The sequence below is a fragment of the Ochotona curzoniae genome, unplaced genomic scaffold, assembly GCF_017591425.1.
Source record: "Ochotona curzoniae isolate NIBS_2020 unplaced genomic scaffold, NIBS_Ocur_1.0 contig_1014, whole genome shotgun sequence".
NCBI classification, from domain to species: Eukaryota; Metazoa; Chordata; class Mammalia; order Lagomorpha; family Ochotonidae; genus Ochotona; species Ochotona curzoniae.
This window is the reverse complement of record NW_024464920.1, coordinates 1,786,961-1,809,267: the sequence shown is the minus strand read 5'-3', so window position 1 is coordinate 1,809,267 and position 22,307 is coordinate 1,786,961. Positions and strand designations below refer to the sequence as shown.

General features: G+C 44.9%; 1 protein-coding gene across 1 annotated transcript in view; it reads left to right on the top strand.

Moving 5' to 3' along the window:
* The first annotated feature begins 8,866 nt into the window (after nucleotides 1-8,866).
* Nucleotides 8,867-22,307, top strand: part of FAM186A (family with sequence similarity 186 member A) — a 37,519-nt gene continuing 24,078 nt past the window's right edge. Inside the window, exons 1-3 of the mRNA XM_040977713.1 lie at nucleotides 8,867-9,191; nucleotides 18,087-18,306; nucleotides 21,437-21,607. Of these exons, the coding sequence (XP_040833647.1) occupies nucleotides 9,015-9,191; nucleotides 18,087-18,306; nucleotides 21,437-21,607 (568 nt within the window). The 5' untranslated portion in view covers nucleotides 8,867-9,014. The remainder of the gene's footprint in view (nucleotides 9,192-18,086; nucleotides 18,307-21,436; nucleotides 21,608-22,307) is intronic.

The following is a 22,307-nucleotide window of genomic DNA, read 5'->3' as shown; positions in this document are numbered from 1 at the left end:
CTTCCCTTTTCTTCTGTATCTAGGGCTCAGGGAGGAGGGGCTACTCCCAGCTGCTAACTACATCAGTACTCAGGGATGGGGGATGTCAAATTGATGTCATCTTGGAAACCCTGATATGGAGAAGAACGTTCCAGGGATAGTGCTTAAGCGGATTTGCTAGTTCTGAGATGTTGTTGGTTTCGTTGTTCCAAAGATGAGAAAATCCTTCCAAGATCCATTGGCTGAGTAGACCCCCAGTACATCCACTCACTTAGACACTTGCTGACAAAGCTCGGCCTGAACTATTGTTCAAGTCATTTTGTTCTCTGTTTTCTGATATGGCACTCAGTGTCCTTTGCAGGTACAAACGAGCTGACCATCTTATTCCTCATATGCACCTAGGCATGTCATCCATTGCACAGGTATCAACACTTGAGGAGGCCCAGTCCCAACACACGCATTCCGAAGTCGCACCACAAATCCTATGATCCTTCCTGTGACTGGAGTTTTGAGTCCAGTGGTTAGTTGGGAAGTCCCCCAAGAAACCTCACCTGGGATGACCCCAGAACTGACTCTTCCATGTGCCAGGGTCTGGTTCAGTCTGTCCCCTGCAATCACACACACACTGGTGATTATAGTTGCCTGGTCAGATCTGTCTCCAGCCCCATGTCCTATGCAAACCTTATGGGTACTGTAGTCTGCCACAGACCTGGCCCTTACACACACCAGCAAGAACTGCAACCTAGTTGGGGCAAGCCCCAGTAACTCCCACCAGACCTGCTCCCAGTCCTGGTTCCTACATGTACCCGTATGTACAGCAGACTAGTCTGATCCATGCTGCTTTCCAATCAGGTTCTTGTATATACTAATGGACATTGCAGCTTAGCTTAGCTCACCCCATCCTATGATCCAGTCCAAACATATGCTGACAGGTGCTGTTGTCTTGTCCTGCCTAGTCCACTCCCACCCATGGCTCTCATTCTTACCAGTAGGAAAGGCAGCCCAGCAAACAAATACCCCAATTTTCCTACTAGGCCTACTTCCAGTCCCAGCTCTTGCACTTTTCAGCGGTTCTTTTTGTAAGATCTATTTGTTTTTATTGGAAAGTCAGATTTACAGAGAGGTGAGATAAAAAGATCTTCCATCCACTCGTTTGGGTTGCATCTTCACAGGGGAGTTCCCCAAGCTCCCCTATCAGACTAGCTTCAATGCTCATCTCACATACACTGGTAGGTGTTTGGCTCAGCTTTGGCCTACCTCCAGTCCTGACATTCATCACCAGGCACTGCGGCCTTGCCAGACCAACCCACACCTGTTCCAGATCTCTGTGGTAGGTGCTACAGCTCAGATCTGCCTGGTATACTTTCAAACCCGGCTCTCATGTGGATCAGTGGGTGCTGTTACCTAGCCCAGCTTGTCCCACACCCACTCTAGCTCTCACAAGCACCAGCAGGTGCTGGAACCTGGTCCAATCTGGTACATTCCCAGAACCAGGCCACACATGCCAAGGGATGTTATAGCCATGTTCAGCCATGTCTGCCCCCTTTCTTGACTCTTGCACTCACAGCCTAGCCAGAGCATCCCCTTAGCTCCCTGACCTGGTCCATTCCCAGCCATAGGTCTTGCACATGCTTATAGTTGCTCTGATCCAGCCTGGCATGGCCTACTCTCCATCTTGGCCCTTATCACTGGATGCTGCAGCCTGGTTCGACCTGGCCCAGCTGTAGTCCCAACTCCTGCTGTTGGGTACTGCAGCCTAGTGCTGCTTAGCCTGCCCCCATCCTTGGCTATCATGCAAAGCAGTAAGTGCAAAGCAGTAAGATAGCATAGCCCAGCATAGTTCAAGCCCTGTTCTATCTCCTGAATATGCCAGTGTGCTACAGTTAGGCCCAATCCTGTCCAGTCCACTCTCCAGAGCCAGTCCTTACACCTGCTGATGAGCAGAACAGCTTTGTTCAGCCTGACCAACACCCAATCCTATCTCACATGCTCATCAATGGGAGATACAGCCCACAAGGGGAGTTCAAGTTTCCCTACCAGGCCCATTCCCAGGCCCAGATCTGATGTATACCAACGGGTGCTAGGCCCCAGTCTGGCATAGTCCCCTGGCCCTTTGTATGTGCTAGTGGATGTGCAGCCTAGTCTACCCTACATCCCCATGCCCAATTATAGGAAGTACCTACATGTGCTGCAGCATGGACCAGCCTGGCCTGTTCCCAATCTCAGAACCCATTAGTTTTGTTGAGTTCCATGGTCATGCCACGTTTGGCCTGTCACCATTCCCAGTTCTTGAGCAATCCAGTAGGTATTGAAGTCCTACAAGGGTGAGCCCAGACCCAGTATTCTCATGTGCTGGTTAGCGTCATAGCCTACCCTGACATGGTCAACTCCTAGCTCCAACAATCACTGGCAGGTACTGAGGTCTAGCCTTCTAGGCAGGCCTCCTAGTCTTAACTATCATGTGTGTTGGTGGACAGTGGTTAATGCTAACCACCCTAGCTCAGGTCTCCCATGTGGGCAGGTACATTGGTCTGATCCAGAAAAGTCCTTCTGTTTCCTTCCTCCAAACCACTGCCTGATCTCAGCCCCCTCACCCACCTGCAAGTGCAGTGGCCTGGTTAGTGGAAATCCCCCAGAAGTCATTTCTCATCTGAAATGTACTCCTTCAGCAGTGCCCCTCCCATACATCCCCATTCCCTCTTCCCTGTGCGATCCACAGTCCAAGCACCCTCGAGTGCATGGGTTCCTGTGGGGAAACATGCCAATCTGGAGCCCTGCCCACCTGCTCAGGACACAAGCGCATGCTTAAGTCTCCAACCTGACTCACCAGATGCCATGCCAGCATGCTGGCCTGAGACCCCACCTAACCACCTGCCTGAGCTTGAGTCCCCAGGCCTAGTGCACACTGTGCCAACATGCAAGCCTGAGACCTACCCCCACCCCCATCCCGACTTGTTTGGGACCTTAGCATGTGTGCGAGTCCCCAGGCCTGCTCCATTGCTGTGGAAGCCGGCCAATAGCATGGCTTTTTAAATGAGATCTGAACACAAATGTTATTGAAATGCTCATCATTAATATGGATATGCAAACTAGGTCAACCATTATAGAAGATAGTAAGGAGATTCCTCAGATATTTCTAAAATTGATCTGCTATATGATCCAATCATGCCACTCCCGCAAATTTATTGATTCACAATAGCTAACATGGAATCAGCCCAGATGCCCATTGACTGGATGAAGGAATGTGGAATATATATGCTATAAGCATACTACTTAGCCATAAAAAAAAAAAAGAATGAAATTTTGTCTTTCGCAACTGAATGGATACAGCTGGAAACCATTATGCTTAATGAGACAGGCCAGCATTTTCTGATCTCTGATAGCTAATACCAGCATGAAAAAGTGTAGTCTAGGGCCTGGCTCAGTAGCCTAGTGGCTAAAAGTCCTCACCTTGCAAGCACCAGGATCCTATATGGAAGCTGGTTCATGTCCTGGCAGCCCCACTTCCCACCAGCTTCGTGCTTATGGCCTGAGAAAGCAGTCGAGGACAGCCCAAAGCCTTGGGACCCTGCACCCATGTGGGAGACCTGGAAGAAGCTCCTGGATCCTGGCTTCAGATTGGCTCAGCTCCGACGTTGTGGCTACTTGGGGAGTGAATCATCAGACTGAAGAAATTCCTCTCTGTCTTAAGTATATCTGACTTTCCAATAAAACTAAATAAATATCTAAAAAAAAAAATCTATAGGCATCTAATGACATTCTGGGATTAGATTACCATGTTCAGTATTTGTTTATGATCCTGAAGGATAGCAGGTTTGCTGTTTTTATGTTATTTTCTGCTTGCCATGTCTTGACATCTTTAGCTAATGGAATGTGAAGCCTGTGATTATGAAGTCAAATGAAAATATGTAAAACCAAGGGGAAACAGTGTGAGAGGAGGAGGATGGGTGAGGAAGGCCGTCAGAAGGAAAGCACTAAGCTGCTAAATCTGTATTGTGATCCGTGTGAAATTTGTCCACTTTGTATAAATAAAACTAACACGAGTATTCATTTTCAGGACTTAGATGTAGGCTGATCCCTGGGTAGCTGAGCGGATGCGCAGCACTGCGGTCACAGCGTGCAGTGGAGGCTGGCACACCGAGCCCCGATTCAGACGTGCGGTGTGTGTGGTCTTCACGTCTGCTGTCCGACGTTAGTGTTATTTGATATGCACTGTCTGATGCTTGTCTGATGCACGCTGGGTGTTGTGTCAGCTGGTGTTCAGTCTTGAGTCTGCTCCGCTCCTTCCTGCCTCACGCCGTTTTGTGTCTGCTAGTGCTGAGTTGTCCCCCATGTGGCCACAATGGCCAGCGCTGAGCTGATCCAAAGCCAGGAGCCAGGAGCCAGGAGTTTCTTTCGGGTCTCCCCCACGGGTGCAGGGTCCCAAGGCCTTGAGCCATCCCCCTCAACTGTTTTCCCAGGTCACAAGCAGGGAGCTGGATGACTGGCGCTCAATGGGATCCTGGTGCATGCAAGGCAAGGACTTTAGCCACTAGGCCACCGTGCAGGGCCCAGGATACATTTTTCAATCCATTAGTTAGAATAAATGAAATCTCTTTCAATATTTTTGCCTTTTGTCAGTGTAAATATATTCAAAGGGGTTTAACTGAATAGATTAATTCTGAAGGAAAAAAAACAGTGGAATTAAACACCTTTAACTTGTGAAATATGTTCTTTCTTTTAAAATTCATTTAACCAATGTAGATAAATATTTTAGACTTAGAATCGATGGGATTTAAAAGAAAAGATACACATATGTGATATCGAAAGAGTCTCTGAAAAATAATTTTCAATGAAATTGATTTAAAATTTTGTCTTTTTGAGCTGGACTGTTTCAATAGCAGCTTTAAAAAAATAATACTTTAAAGTCAGATAAAGAGATAAGGGGAGAGAGAGAGAGAGAGAGAGAGAGAGAGAGAGAGAGAGAGAGAGATCAAGAACGTTTGCTTACCGCCACTGGTTCACTACATCTAGGGTTAAGGCAGGCCCAGAACCAGGAAGAAGAAATCCAACCCAGTTGGCTCCCATGGGTGAGCTGCTGCCTCTTAGACTGCGCATTAGCAAGAAGCTCGAATCCAGTACAGAGCCGGGACTTGAAGGCCAATATGGGAGGCAGACATCCTTTGTAGAAACTAAGCCAATAGGACACCTCATCCCCATTTCTGCTGTTAAGAAATCTTTGACTTGAGGAGCTGTTTTAAACTTTTGTCCTCGGTTGCCTTACTAGGAAAGACTAGATCTCTAAGGTCTAGCTGGCTTACAAAGTGTTTTTTAAGTGGAGGGGCAGAATGCCTCTCTCTCTATATATATATATATCGGAGTGGTGATAACTTTCTACATGTTGCCAATCACATGTCCAGTCACTGGCTACTTTAAACAAGAAGTTGGTTTAAGGAACATGAAAACTTGCCATGGGCTCTTGAGTAAGATAAATTCTCAAGAGACGGTTTCAGAAAGTCCAGCAGCACAGGACAGTGGCACATTGGGGCTTGGACAGGAGGTTGAGAAGAGCTTCTTGCTGGTCACACTGGGCTGGGCACTCGGAACTCTGCCTCTGAGCTCCATGGTCTCTAGGCCTCTGTGCATAGCCCCTGCCCGGCTGCAGGCTCTGCCGTTCCCAGGCCTCTCTTACGCACAGGCCCCACGGTAGAGGTTACTTGTCCTGGTCCTTGTCATGTCTGAGCCCTGTTCTCTTACCCAGACCTGCTGCAGTGGCCTGGGGAGACACATAGAAGCCAAGCTGCCAGGACAACAGCACGCCTTCTGCTCAACCTGTTGGGGCCTCACTCTGTTCTGGGCTGGTCCCCACGCAGGGCAGCAATTCTCATGCCTACTCACCTGTGCAGTAGAGGCCAGCTGGCAGGGTGGAAGAGGTCCAGCCCCAGGGCCCTTTGGAGAAGGGTCAGCAAGTGTCATACTTCAGCACCCTGAGGCCAGTGAGGAGGCAATTGCTGCACCTGGTGCAACTTGCCCAGGAGTCTCAGTGGGCAACAGCGACCTGCCAAATGAAAGCAAGGTGGGGCAGGCTGGTGCTCACTCTAACACATCCCTCCCTGCCCACCACCTTCCTGCCTGGCAGGGTGTTAAGTCTGCCCGAGTGCTCAGGAGGCTCCCACCTCCTGTGGGTACTCAGAACCACACAGGTGGTACTTCCATCAGGCGCATTGGCCTTCAGCTTCCCAGCATGGTCATTCACCATCTTGGCCAGCATCTGCCATTCCTGCCCCTTCTGGACCAGCTTCTCTGTGAGTGGCTATGGCCTCACGTGTAGTGTCATACCATCTCCAGTGGAACCTGCATGAGAAATCACCAGACTGAGGCAGAAGCTTCAAGGAAAGATGCCCCCTGGACTTGGCTGCATCTCTAGTGGTCTTGGTATTCCTGGCTGTTCTCTCTTTGCTCTTATCTTTATGGCTGGAATAATGCTATTTATGCGTGACAAAGGCTCAATGTTCCTTTTTAGTTCTATGAAGCCTTCTGATGGGAGGTTGGACAAGGATTGCAAGCTGTATGGCATAAAAACTATCAGGCCACTAGCTTTATAATAAACCCACCTGGGACTATTTTGGGGGATTCCTAAAAGAAGATTATACTAGAGATCTATAGCTTTAAAAAAAACTCTACAGGAAGAAAACCTAAGAAAAATAGGCAGGTTAATATTAAAACCAACATAAGGCACAGGGTACAATGAGAGCTAACTGCTTAATGATTAAAACTGCAGCTGGTGCCACACCGCGTCCACAAGAAATAGCAACCGCAGTCTGTCACCAGGCTATTAGAGAACAATCTTTTCTCAACAGTACTGCTTACCTTCCTGGAATAATTGTTTGTAGAAATGTAACCACATGAATAAACAAAGAGAATGTTCCGTTGCAATCATTGCAATCATCTATTGTATATAAGTTGATGCTTTTTTTGCTTTTGCAAAATGCACTCAGATACAACTGTCTAGAGTTGTCGTGTCTGTTTATCACAGGCCGAATCCTTGTCCACCGTTCCTGGGGTTCTGTTCCCGTCATTGCAGTGTAGAGTACAGGCAGGGATGTATGCTGATTGACGAGAGGGCTGGCCCCATTTGGAGTGGTGACAGTTGTGGCACTGTTATGGGCACTGGCAGGTGCAGGGGGTGCCGGCTCCCCACCCAGTGCTCTCCAGCTGCCAAAGCCTCCCCAGCTGGCAGGGAGACAATTAGGGCACCAGCAGCAACCTGCTGTGGCTTCTGTGAGCCTTGGCTGTGCCTGCCCAGATGGGCAGGTTAGGGTGAGGGGAGGCATGACTGGCTGTTGTTTGGCCAGTGCAATGTTGCCCACTGGCTGCCCAGTGCACTTCACCTGTGCACAGTACTCCACAGCCTGAACCACCTGAGTGAGTGCCAGTGCTGCTCCTGAATGGCACTGATACGCAGGACCATGTGGAGGTAGGGGCTGTCCAGTGTGTGCCCACTCTCAGTGAACAGCACTGGGGGTGGGGGGTGAGCAACTGGGCAGCGGGGAGGACATAGTGTACAACTCCCCTTACCCCTGCCCATCCTTGGTCTCAGCTCCGTATGGCCCACCCTGTAGCCTGGACAGGCTGCTTGAGGGCCCAGGTCTCTTTCACATCATGTGGGCACTTGGGGCCAGGGAGATTAAAGAGAAGGGAACATTTGTGACCCATTGGAAGCCGGGTGCTCCTTGACTTACCACAGGGCTATGTCCCAGTGGTGAGTTGAAAATGTGGTCAATGGAAAAGGCATTGAACAATCACCCAGCCTGCTGCACTGTACAGTGGGGTCATTGCCCTCTTGCCTGTGGGGTTGGCTGGGAGCTGTGCTTGCTGCTGCCCAGCGTCACCAGAGAAGCTTGGATTGCACAACAGTAGCCCAGAACAGATAAGAATTCAAAACTCCAAGCCAGTGGTTTTCCTTTAGCCAAAAAAAAAAAAAAAAAAAAAAAAAAAATCACAAACCTAGAACCTTCTGTGTCAGATCCGGTTTCTTATGCCAAGGTAACCTCGAACTTAGCCAAGTGGAGTTGGCCAGAAGCTACCCTGGTAGAATGGACGCCACCAGTAATGTTGAAGATGGGAGAATACAGTCAATGCCACTTGTGCTGGCCAGGGCCCAGGAAGGGGACCTTGGGTTCTGGAGGAGCGGTTGGATTTAACTTCTCTGTGGGAATTCAAGTATGAATTGGACCTGGCTTTTATGCTACAAAAACTTCAAGTTGTGTGTGCAAGGGTTGGAACATCTGGCCTCCTTATGGGTGGTTACAAGGACCAGCTTAGGTGATCCTGGTGAGAGAGATTTGAGTTGCCGTTGTCTTGCTGATTCCGACTTTGGAAATCTACCCGTTCCACCCATTCATGGATGGCTCCACTGCCTTGACTCTTCAAGTCAGTCAAAGGTATTCGGGGAGTTCTCACTTCCTATAGGCTCTCTTTGTATTCTTACAGGTTCTGAATTCTCCCATCATGTGGGCACGGGTTCGTGTCCCAGTCGCTCCACTTCCCATCCAGCTCCCTGCCTGTGGCTTGGGAAGGCAGTGGAGGACATAAATATTTCATCCCAGGCATAAAACATTTAAGCAAAACACCAGGAAAACAGAACAGAGTTATAAATGATTTATTGGATCTTGAATTCTAGCACCCAGATTTCAAGCTCATTTCATCAAGGCTATCTCTTCTTTAGTGTTCCCACCATCTGCTGTTTCTTATCGCTTCCCACCCCTTCATCCTTCTACACTCACAGCATATAGAATGCCTAGCATATTTGGTAAGGTCCCTTTAAATACCATTTGAGCCAATGGAAAATGTCACAATGGGTAAAACATGACATCGCCAGGATTTGGAGTCAATGATTGGCAACCTCAGTAGCAGGGTGAGCCACAATCTCTAGGAGCATAAAAACCCATTTTTGGCTTCCTAGTAGATTTCTTTGTGAGCGTTTGCCTAGATTCTCTGGACATGTAGAAATAAAAGAAAATCTCCTAGATTCTCAATATTTTTTTTTTATCAAAATGCAAAGTAAAAAAGATAATGAATCTGAATTTAAAAATGAGTTTGAGAATTCCCCCAATATAAGAAACCCCAAAAATGAATTGGATACTCCAGAGATCACTACGATTGAAATTCCACATGCAGTTCAAGAAATCCTCAGAAGGATTGAGCAAGCACAGCTTCTTCGAGCCAGAGAGGTATGTAAAGAATTACAAGTGTATAGATTGCAACATAAGGTTTGTCGAATTTATTTCTATTTCCTTGAGTAACAGTGACAAAAAGAGAGCAACAGAAATATACCGAGATCACGCATCCGCTGGATTCACTCCTCAGATGCCTGCAACAACCAAAGCAGGGCCATGCTGAAGCTAGGAACCAGGAACCCCCAACCTGCGTACAATGTGCAGATGACAGGAACCCAACTACTTGAGCCACTTGCTACCTCCCAGGTGAACAGTGGGAAGCTGGAATGGGGAAGAGAACCAGAACTCAAGCCAGCCCTCCAACTCCATCTGAGTTCCCCCTCCTCCGAGTGGGTGGTAGGGCCCAAGAACTTCTGTCTTCTGGTGCTCTCCCAGGCCCATTAGCAGAGGATTGGATTGGAAGTCAAGCAACTGGGACTCAAGCCAGTGCTCCTAAATGGGATGCCAGCACCATAGCAGTGGCATAGGCACCTGGTGTGCCTAACAGAAATGAGAAGTGCTTTGAGCAGCTCCTGTGATTCTGGAGGGCACAACAGGATTTAGGGGAAAGCAGTAGAGGATGGCTCATGTATTTGTTGGATAAACATGTGGGAGACCCAACTGGGATTTTGAACTCCTGGCTTTGGCTTGACACTGCTGTAGCCATTGTGACCACTTGAGGAGTGAGTCAGCAGATGGAATATTATCTATCTATCTATCTATCTATCTATCTATCTATCTATCTATCTATCATCTACCTTTCAAATAAATAAATATTTTTTATAAGTGAGTGAAAACATTTTCTGACTTGTTGAATGAATTAGGACCGCTACTGTAAACTTGAATCAAAATCATGAGAATACACATCCTTGCTTTGTGTTTCATGTCAGTGGAAGTTTTTTCTTTTTTTTGCCATCAGGTATGATGATGCTTGCTGTATATTTGTAATGGTGCTCTTCACCTGCTTGGAGAACTTCTTTTCTTGCCCCTGATTTACTGAAATTTTTATCAGGAATAGATAATGTGTTAAATTAAAGGCTTTTACTACATCCCCTGCATCTGAACAACAGTCCTGTTGAATGTGTCAATATAATGAATTTTATTGATTTTTTTTTTATGTTTAACTGCAGGGGCCCACATTGGGGGCTTAGCAGGCAAAGCCACCTTCTTAGATTCTGACATCCCACTCTGAGTACTGGTTGCACCACTTCTGATCCAACTCCCTACTAATGTGCCTGGTAAAGTAGCACTGGATAGCCCAAGTACTTGGGTTCTTGCACCCATCTGGGAGACCTAGAAAAGTTTCTGGGTGCTGGCTTCAGCTTGGCCCGGTCCTTGCCATTATGGTCTTTTGGAGAATAAACCAATGGATGGAAGACCTCTCCTTCAACTCTGCTTTTCAAATAAAATAATTTTTATTTATTTTTTTTAAAGATTTATTTTTATTGGAAAGGCAGATATACAGAGAGGAAGATCTTCCGTCTGATGATTCACTCCCCAAGTGAGCGCAACAGCCGATGCTATGCCAATCCGAAGCCAGGAGCCTCTTCCGGGTCTCCCACGAAGGTACGCGGTCCCAAGGCTTTGGGCCATCCTCGACTGCTTTCCCGGGCCACAGGCAGGGAGCTGGATGGGAAGCAGGGCTGCCAGGATTAGAACCAGCGCCCATATGGGATCCCGGGCGTGCAAGGCGAGGACCTTAACCACTGCGCCATTGCGCCGGGCCCAAATAAAATAATTTTTAAACAAAATCTATGGAGCAGTATTTGAGAAAGGATCAGTCCATTGAAAGGCAAGCAGAGGTTGGAATTCTAATTATATGCAGAAAAATACAACCTTTAGGTGTAGAATTGTGGCACAATGGGTATCTGAGCTAGGATACTATAGGGACTTGGCACATAGGGGTCAAGTTGAACAACCGTCTCATTAATGCCCCTGAGATGTTGAACCTTTCAATATTTTCCACTTGACCATTAACAGGAAGAATGAGGCTACTACAAGGAGACTGACACATAGCCAGAACTCCGACCTTGAGAAGAAAGGTCATCTGATTGTTGGTCTCAGCAGACTTGGTAGCAATTAACCTGGAGAAGTGCCCAGGGAAGATAACAAAGCCTTGTGCCAAGGAAGAGTTGGAAACTTGAGCACCGCCAAAAGCTGGCAAGAACAAAGAACATTTTTTTTAATCTGGCAAGCTAGATAGGAAAAGAAAACTTCTGAGTGTGAGGCTTGCATCAAGTCCCATGATGCCATTGCTCTGGGGATAAAGGTCCTACATGGCAATTCAGTGCAGAGCAAATTTCCCTATACATATTTTGAAATCAGCTCTTACTGGAGACATGGAAAGTCACCTGGCATTCCAGGCAAGATGTGCATATGGATTGTGGAAGCCACCTGAGTTCCGGGGTACTGTCATTCCACAAACAAAGACATGAGGGATTTAGGAGTCCCCACACACAAGCATGGGAATGCAGGACAATACTGGTTTGAGTGGCTGTTTCTTTGACACTGAAGGAAAGATCTGGGGAAACTTTCTAGGTAGAGGCCTTCCTTGAATCAGTGTCTTGGCTCCCCATGCTTGAGTATTGTTTTCTGGGCCTTTTCTATAAGAAAATGCCTTCCAGGTAGGTTATCAGATGGCCAGGCACTGGTCACAGTAACTACTCTTCATGGGTTCTGAGTGGTGCTGCTCCCCGCTTCGGAGTGCCCTGTCTAGATTAGGAAACACTACATCTAGCTTCTAGTTCACGGGAGTCTGAAATCCCATGTCAGGTTCTGAAGCTTGCCAGTTGCTGAGCAAACACTTCTAGGGGGTGAATCCACAGGGAAGAGGGGTAGAATTGTGCGGGCAGGAAGTCTCTTTATGACCTGTGAAGAGAAGAAGCCATGGCTCCATATGGACTCAGACACAAGCATTGAGCATTGTGATCTGGCAACGCAATGTCTCCTTGTACCACTAACTGATTGCTTCTGTTGATTTAAACACCCCAGTCCTTTCCAGAATCCCCTGAGGTTTGACCCAGACCTGGGATCTCCTCCCAGATTTCAAATGCAGCTACCCAAAGCTTCAATCATTTGGAGAGGTCTTCACTACTGCACCTAGGAACCCTGGGTTCCATCAGCACCTGACCCCTAGGTTCTTGTCCCAGGAGGGTTCTAGAATTGCATCCAGGGATCCTCGCACTCTGGGGCTTCACCACAGATATGTTCCAACTCAAACCCTAGGGTAATAATCTGCACCCAAGCATCCTCAGATGCAGGAGCTAAAGCTTGCATCTAAGGTCCAGTGGGGACCTCAAAGCTAACCATGCAAGGAGACCGCGAGATATAACAAACCTCTGCTAGCTACTGGCACCTGATCCATATGCCGGGACTGAGAATCAGAGCTCAGACCTGCTCCGTGTTTGTTAGCCCTTCAGGCATTTCCAAGTAGAGCATCCCACATTGACTTTCCGTGGAACCTGCTTTCCTCAGAGCCACTGCCATATGAATTTTATTAGGGCTTTAAGCCAGGCACTGGGGCAAGCTAGCCATCAGGGCTTGGATTGGCTGACATGACAAGAGACAGTGGCAGCGCACACACCCCCAAACATGTCAGCCAGCAGACAAACTGTCCTGTAGCTGAGAGGCGGGTGCAACAACCGTGTTGTCTTGGTCCTGCCTCCTTAAGAAACTGAGTCTTGAAGTCCTGCTCAAACTGCTGACTACCTGGGAACCACCCCAATAGCTATGGAGGCCAGACTCTTGGGCTGGACCCCACGATTTCTGTGCAGCTACAAAGGAAAAGAAGGCGTTTGAAGTTCACCATATGGGAGCTCAGTAATGGCAAGGACACCCCTAGGACAGTCCAGCAGGAGAGGACTCTGGGAACACAACGCCACCAATACCTGTCTGGGAATGGTGGCTCCATCACACATATGCACTTCCCTCACCTGCCAGGAGGAACTAGGAACTGGCCAAATTCCTGTATTTTCCAATACATGCTAACGCGCTTGGGAAGATTTCTCCAGGGGGTTCCCTGTGCTCTGTGGGGCCTCCAACTGTTAGAATACCGAAGTCCCCAGGTTCATATTTCAAACACCTGCCCAGAGGCTGTGAGTATAAAAGAAAAGAGCGCCTTTTGAATGCCTGGATTTGGGTGTGTATCATTGTCATCTTAACATGACATCTTCCAATCAATGAAAACCGGGATGTCTTTCCATTTACTTGTACCTCCTTTAATTTCTCTTGGTACCATGTTGTAGTCAATACTAAGAGTGTATAGGGGCTGGCGCAGTGACACATCCAGCTAATCCTCCACCCTTCAGTGATAGCGTCCCATATGAGTGCCAGTCCGTGTTCTGGCTGTTCCATTTCCCAACCAGCTCTCTGCTTATGGCCTGGGAAAGTAGTGGAGAATGGCCTGGATCCTAGGGACTCTGTACCTACATAGGAGACCTAGAAGAGGCTCATGGCTCCTGGCTTCAGATCAGTTCAGCTCTGCTGTCACAACCATTTGGGGAATGAACCTGATGGAAGACTTTCCTCTACATCTTTCCTTCTCTCTCTGTAAAATCCGCCTTTCAAATAAAATAAATCATTTTTAAAATGTAAGTGTATAAATCACCTATATCCTTGATTAGGTTTATTAACTTAAGAATGAATCTTCATATTTTTATTCTAGATTAATGGAATTTTCCTAATTTCCTTTTTGGAGTGCTTACTTGTAATGCATAACAAAGTCCTGATTTTTGCTTGTTGATTTTGGTGAATCCTACAACTTTGCGGCAATCATTCATTTTAAAAAATGTATTTATTATTATTATTATTATTATTATCATTTTAATGATACACTTTCATAGACTCTGGGATTTCCCTTATCCCCTTCCAAACTCCCTCCCACATCACTGAATTCCCCTATATCATTACTATAGTATAATTCTTCATACACAGTCATATGTCCATCATTGGGGGCATGGACAATGGCAGAGAGTCCAGCATCCTATTGTCAAGATATAGTAAGCAGTTTCATGGAGTCCATCTTTGTCTGGAAGTAGAGATGCATACTGCATTGTATCCTCACATCTGGATATGTTAGTCTCCATTTCACAGTTACTGTACATCCCCTCAAATGAAGAGCCACAATACGAGATCAACAATAGGAAGGAAAATGAAAGTTTACAATGCTACGAAATTAAATAACATGTTACTAGATGACAGTCTCCATTATACAGCTACTATACATCCCATTAAATGAAAAACCACAAAACAAAATTAACAGGAAGAAAAAAGAAATTAACACCACCATGAAGTTTATAACATGCTACTGAATAATTAATGTGTCGCTGAAGAAATGTAAAAGAAAATCAAGAACCTTCTTGAAGAAAATGATGCTACTCTATGATCTGTGAGTCACTGAATGATTGAATCAGAAGAAAGTGTTTTGAAGAGATGAAACTAACAAAACATCAAAACCCATGCAGTATAGTTTCCGCTGATCTTTGTTGGTGAAATGTGTCTCTACTAGACAATAAATAGATGAGTTTTGGTTTTTAATCCAGTCTACTAATCTATGATGTTTGATTGAGCTTAAGCCATTTACATTCAGGGTTAATATGTATGGACGGTAATTTAGTCCTCTCATTTTGGGAATGGGTTGTTCATTGATTTAGTCTTCTGTTGTCATTTCACTGGAATGTTCTTCCCATTTGCCTTTGATTTTGTTGGGTACTATTCCTCTTCTCTGTCAAGAAAACATCTTGAAGTATGATTTGTAGGGAAGGTTTGGAAGAGACAAATTCTTTGGCCTTTTCTTTACTGTGGAAGAATTGTATTTCACTTTCAAAGACAAAAGAAAGCTTTGCTGAATACGTTATCCTTGGCTGACAATTTTTTCTTTTAGAATCTGGAATATGTCACTCCATTCTCTTCTTGCCTGTAGAGCTTCCTGTGAGAGGTCAGCTGTGAGTTTAATTAGCATTCCTTTATATGACAGTTGATTTTTTTCATGTGTACATTTAAGGATCTTTTCCTTATGTTCAATTGAAGAGAGCTTGATGATCATGTGTCTTGGTGAGGATCACTTTTGATCAAGCCTGTTGCAAGTTCTGTGCCCCTCCTGGATCTTGTTTCCCAATTCTTTCTCTAGATGAGCGAAATTTTCCCTTATTATTTCATTGAATGCATCTTTAATCCCAGCTTCTCTTTCTGCACCTTCTGGGACTCCCATAACTCTTACATTTGGCCTCTTAATAGTGTCTTTCAGTTCTTGAATACTTTTTTTGGCCTGACTCAGCTCTGCTTCCAGCTTTTTGTTTGTTTCCCCCTGGTGACAGGAAATGTCTTCCAATTCTGATATTCTTTCTTCTGCTTGCTTCATTCTACTTTGGAGACTCCCCACTGTACTTTTAATTTGCTCTACTGTGTTCTTAATTTCTAATATATCAGCCTTGATTTGCTTTATTGATGCTATTTCTTGTGTAATGTATTCTTTAAATTGTTTGAATTCTTGTATGTGCTTCTCATCGTTGATCAGAAGCTTTATAATGAGTTTTCTGAATTCTGAGTCCCCCATTTCCTGATGTCTTCCTCAGTTAGCTCTGAGGATGGCATAGTGTTTTGCTCCTTTGCGGGGGAGTCTTCAGTAATATTCATTTTGCCTTTGTGTCTTCTTTTGCTCTTGATCATTGTACTTCTGGTTATCAGATTCTTCTGCTTGGGGTAAGTTTCTAAGCTGTGTCACCCACAGGTCTCCTATGTGTTTTTACTTATTGCAGTTGGTACATGCCTCTTTGCTTGCAGCCATTTATACCACTCCCTCTAGGGAGTTCCAGGTCTGGGTTCTGAAGTTAGATTTCCACCAACTGCTGGCTCACTACTCTTCACATCCTATGTTATCATGCCAAGATTGCACTGTTGTCTGTACAACCTTTGTCCCACTTCCGGTTACAGCAGGTCCCAGGATTAGAGAGACACCAGGTGTCCTATATAATTAGGTTGTTGGTGGCGCTGATCTTGCCAGAACTTGTTGACTGTTAGGTTTGGGTGCCACATGGACCCATTTTGCCCCATACAATGCCACAATCGGTATTGTTTTCCGTGGGATCAGTGAAATCCAATGAATTCAGTGAGTTCTCGCGAGCTCAGCACATGCACAGTTCATTGTTGTCCCCTGCAGTCCTAAACTTTTGCCATAGTATAAGAAATGGGGTCTGATGTGCCACTACTAGAGTTCTTGATCTGCTGGCCATCAGGTATGAGGGATACCCAGAGCTGCCCTGGGTGGAACCTGTAGAATGCCACGCTGTTGCATTTCAATGAGCCAAAAATAAGTTCACTCCCCGCTCAGTGCATGCTCAGTCCTTTCCCTGCCTTTGCCTCGTTACGCAAAATGGCACCCAATTCAACTCTAGAGGGCTGACTGGGCTGTGAAATCCACCCTGTTCTCACACTGCCCATCTGGGATCTGATGCTCTGTCTCTGCTCCTGGCCAAATCAAACGGACCAGCAGGATGGACAGTTCTTTGTCTGGGTTCACCTCCCAAGCAACCAGTGAACATCCCTTCCCACCCTGTTGCTGGTGGATTTCTGGCTGCTGGTGGAGTTCAGATTGCCATTAGCTGAATGCTGCTGGATTATCAGTCACTGCAACACCACACCGTTGTGTCCACTGCTTTCCTGTGTCTGTCAGTCTCCAGGTACCCCTCTGCTGTTGTTCTGTCCTCTCCTATTTCCTGGAATGTGTCCTCTCCGCTTCATCCTGATTAAATGTTTCTCTGTCTGTTTAAACGTGTCCTTACCCTATTCTGCCATCTTTATTCTCCCCTGCATTCGTTAGTTTTAATTGTTATTGTGCACTCATGTATGTAATTCTCAGGGGTTTTCTATTAGAAGACAATGTCATCTGTGAACAGAAATAACTCCTTCCTTTCCAATTTGGATATCTTCTATTTCTTGCTTTTACTGACCAACGTATGTGTTTAGGACTTCAAAAATGGTCTTAGAGGAATAACTTTCAGTATTTTGGCCTAAAGTATGACACAGGTTTTCACATTAAGGAACTGTCCTCTTCCTAAGTGTTTTGTTTGTTTTGTTTTTTGTTGTTGTTTTTTGATTGCTTGCTTGTTTTACCATTAAATGATATTAATTTTATAGCATATCTTTTCTGTTTCATTTGAGGATGTTCTGTTCTGTTAATTTCCAGTCATTTTGTTAATTTTGTGTTTTATACTGATGGACTTACACATGTTGAATCACCTTTGCACTCTGGAAATAAATTCGTGATCTATAAGATTCTTAGCATTGCCTGAAGTTCTGTTTGCTAGTATTATGTTGAGGTGTTTACATCAATAATTCATGTGTTGCTTTGCAGTTTTTTGCAGTGCTGTAGTCTGACTTCAGTGTCAGCGGGATGCAGGCATCCAAACGCGAGTTGAAAGCCGTTTCTTCCTGTGTTGTCTAGGAGATTGTATGAGTAACTTGAGCATTCAATCCTTGATCGCCACACTGTTTGTTAACGAGCGATACTCTTCATCATCTGACTTGACAGAATTTGCTTCTGCTCTCCTGTGATCCTAACTTAAATGTTAACTTTCTGAAACAGTATCATTTCCTACATCAAACGCCAATAGAAGTAGACAGAGGCTTACACCTACATGCAGATGTAAAAGTTACAAAAGTAGGGTGACAAAAATTCAGCTTTGCTGTACTGACACTGGACATTATCGACACTGATGCGGTGTTTCCCAAATGGTTTTTTACAAGTGGAGAAATTTTGAATGCCATCTTTACTGTTGATGTATATAGTATTATTATTTCTGAAAATGTCAACATATAATTCAGTTTATTGAGGTTTCTTAAATTTACTTCGGTAAATTTGTTTAATTCCCACCAAGAGAATTTGTTAACACATTATTCTGTCTTTTTCTTTAGGACATTAATACACAACTGAACCACATCATGAACAGTGTGCAACGAATAATGTCTCGCTACGGTTCGGATTTTCCCTTGCAGTCTGAAAGGGCTCTCTCCCTTAAAGAACGTATGAAAAACCAGAGAACCATGTTTTTGGAGAAAATGGCTTCCTACGTCAGGAATGTTGAAATGAGAGACAATACACTTACCTATATTCTGGCCTGGTTGGAAGAATGGAGTAAGTTTCCAGAAGAGGTCAGGAGAAAAACACAAAGTTAGAGAGTGTATAAGTAAAGCAGACAAGAAAAAGAAGTTGTTCAGAAAGTGGCTGTCCTCTTTTCCATAAGAATAAAGCGAGAAAAATAGATTTGCCCTCTTGATGCCCATTATTCTGGAGTCCTTGCTCTTCTTCCAGCACGTTAATGATGCCCCTACCCAATGTCATGAGGTTTGCTGTTTCCCCACGAAGAACATATGATTCATCGACAGCCACATCACTTACTCCTTGTGTGTCACTTTGAAATATGGTGTTCTCTGATCATCCCATTCCCCATCGCCTGACACTCTCCATTAAGCTCTACCTTAATTTTTGTCTATCATTAGTACCTAAAATACTAGATTGCTTTTTATTTCTATTTTTTGCCTATCTGCTTTCATGGGAATGCAAGCTGTAAGAAGCTAGGAAGCTTGTTCTTGTCAATGCTTCACTGGCAGCAGCTGTAGCAATACTCATATGAATAAACACTGGTTGAATTAAAGAATGAATAACCTAAGAGCATATATTTTTTTAAATTAGGTTGATTTACTGAAAGGTGAAGTGACAGAGAAGGGAAAAGAAAACAATATGTGTATATATATATATATATCTTTCATTTGCTGATTTACTCTCCAAATGATCACTACACCTAGATCTGGGCCTGGTCTCCCACGAGGCTGCAAGGGGCATACGCACTTGGGCCATCACCTAATGCTGTCCCAATTGCCTTAGCAGCAGGCTAGATTGGAAGCAGAGCAGTTAGATCTCAAATTATCACTCTAATATGAATTGCCATCATTGTTAAATAGCTACTTAACCCACTGTACCACAGTCCAGCCTCAATAATATCTCTGTGTGTGTGTGTGTGTGTGTGTGTGTGAGTGTAAGGCAAATGAAGCCACTGCTGCCATGCAAACATTGCATATGACCGTGAATTTGGCTGCTCCACTTTTTGTTCTTGTTGTTAAAGATTTATTTATTTTTATTGGAAAGGCAGATATACAGAGAGGAGGACAGACGGAGAGGAAGATCCTCCGTCTGATGATTCACTCTCCAAGTGACCACAACGGCCAGAGCTGAGCCAATCTGAAGCCAGGAGTCAGGAGCTCCTCTGGGTCTCCCACATGGGTGCAGGGTCCCAAGGCTTTGGGCCATCCTCGACTGCTTTCCCAGGCCGCAAGCAGGGAGCTGGATGGGAAGCAAGGGTGCTGGGATTAGAACGGGGGACCACATGGGATCCCGGCGTGTGCAAAACGAGGACTTTAACCATTACGCTATCGCGCCAGGCCCTGCACCACTTTTTTTCATTGTTTTTGTTTGTTTGTTTGTTTTTGGATTTTTTTTTTAATTTGAAAGGCAGATTTTACAGAGAGAGAAGGAGAGACAGAGAGAAAAGGTCTTCCATTCACTGGTTCATTTTCCAAATGGCCACAATGGCTGGAGCTGAGCTGATTTGAAGCCAGAAGCCAGGAACTTATTATGGGTTTCTCACATGGGGGCAGGATATAAAGGACCCAGGCCATCTTCAACTACTTTCCCAAACCATAAGCAGAGAGCCGGATCAGAAGTAGAGCAGCTGGGACATGAGCCAGCACCCATGTGGGATGCTGGCCCTGCAGGATGCAGGATTAGTGAGATGTGCCACCACGCCAGCTCCTTGTGCCACTTTTGACCCAGCTCCTACCCACGTGTGAGACCCAAACAACACTGTTGGCTCCTGGCTTTAGCCTGGCCCAGCTCTGGCCATTGCAGCCATTTGGGGACTGAACCAATGTTGGGGTGTGTGTGTGTGTGTGTGTTCCTCTCTGTAACTCTGCCTTTCAAATAAGCAAATAAGTTTGTTTTTTAAAAATCAGTTATTTGATGGCAGCACGTTTGGTGCTGTAACAGAAGAACAGATGTAACTGGACAACTACCCCAAACAAAGGATGACAGCAAAACATCTCGGTGAATGGAGTCAGTGGACACTGGGAGGGTGACATCATCCTCGGATCGGTGAAATCGGCAGCATTCCAGAACTATCCAAGCCACTTGGACAGAACCCTCGGAATATGCGCACATGGAGACTCTGGGTTGATATGAGGTGGCGGTTCCTCATCCCTGGGCACTGGGAACTGTGGAAAGTCATGAGTGGTTTCCTCCTTTGTCTCTCACCTTCCCCCAGGAACAACAAGAAGAAATAGCAAATTTGGAAGCAATGAATTCACCCATTTTTCCCCAAACCTCTATCCTTCTCACTCTGATCAATCGTGTAATCATTAAAACATAATAATAATAAGTAATAATCGTAAAATTGAAAAATCAGTTATTTGAAATAGTTAAAAATCACAAATAAAAAAGGAATTTTACTTTTTTAAGGGAAATTTTACGTAATGGGACAAGAAAACACTAAAACACTAACACAGGGGCAGTGTTCAGGCACAGCGGGTTAAGACATCGCCTGCAACGCTGGCATCCTAAAAGAGCACTGATTTGGGTTCCAGCTGCTGGCCTTCTGATCCAGTTCCATGCTGATGTGCCTAAGAAAGCAACAGATGAACCAAATTCTTGGATCCCTCTCACCCACATGGAAGACCCAGATGGATTCCCTGGCCCCTGGCTTCAATCCTGCCCAGCATTGGCCACTGTAGCCGTTTAGGGAGCAAACTGGAAGATGAAAGGTGTGTGTGTGTGTGTGTGTGTGTGTGTGTGTGTATGTCCATTTCTCTGTAACTCAAACTTTAATAAAGATAAAATTTATTTTTAAAAATACTAATAACTTCTCAAAGGTGTTAATTTAGCTTGCGTTTCCCTGCTATAATCGCTAGGGATAGCGCTTTGGACACCCAGCATCGACACATGTACTCACATTTTAGACAACTACTTCCCTCAATTTTAGGAGCTAAGCCAAAGTGATACCTTAAGTTTGATTTGCAAGACTCACCTATCAGCAGCCTATTCCACATCTCCCTTCTTTGCTCTTTGTAAGAGAAAAGCCCCAGAATACCAGCAAGATAACTATACTCATATTCCTGAATGCTACCATTTATTCAGTAGTTACCCGATGTTATGACACTATATGGTTATCATTGGTGATTTGTAGGCACAAAAACACTCTTTTGCGCTTTTCCAGATGCTGTTTTGTCTGACATAACTGAAACGGATATTGAGGAACACTACCACTGGATCGTGCAGATGGAGCTGTTCCCAGACACGCTGAGAGCCATTGAGAACAACGTCAACATATTATGCCAAATCAGTACATCTTTGCTCAAAGAAAAGAAGAAACAGAAGAAAAAGGCATGTAAGTGTGCTTTCTAATTTTGCAAATGGGGTTTTCTTTTTCCCCCAAATGAAGTTTTCTTGACGTGCAATTGTATATCATACGACTCATGTTAAATATTCAATGCAATGATTCACGTGTTAGAGTTCTGCAGCAATCGCCGCAATCCAGTTTCAGAACATCTTCATCATTCCTTGCATTCTTTTGCAACTCACCCTCATTCCCATTTATTTCTCCAAATATTCTTCCGTCTGCAGATTGGCTCTGTATTGATATCTCATATAAATAAAATCATTTCATTATTTATATATGCTGTATTTCAGTTAGCATGATGTTTCTGAGGTTTATCATGTTACGGACTTATCAGTAGATTTCTCTTTCCTTTCTATTATTATTTGTATGTGAGTGTTTATACATTTTTGGATCTATTCACTAGTTCTTAGAGATTTGGATTGCTCCCTGTGTTTGGCCTTTATGAATAACGCTGCTATACATGACCATGTATAAGTCCTTACGTGGATAAGTATTTTCACTTAATAGGGGCAGATATTTCTGGCTAGAAGTGCTGATAAATTTAACTTTTAAAGCAACCACCAGCTGTTCCATTGTGACTTCATCATGTTACATTGCCACCAGCAACATGTGAGCTCTACTTTTATATACCTTCTTCAATGCTGTCATTCTCTGTCGTTTCCCTTTGTTCTACTAGATGCAACGTGGG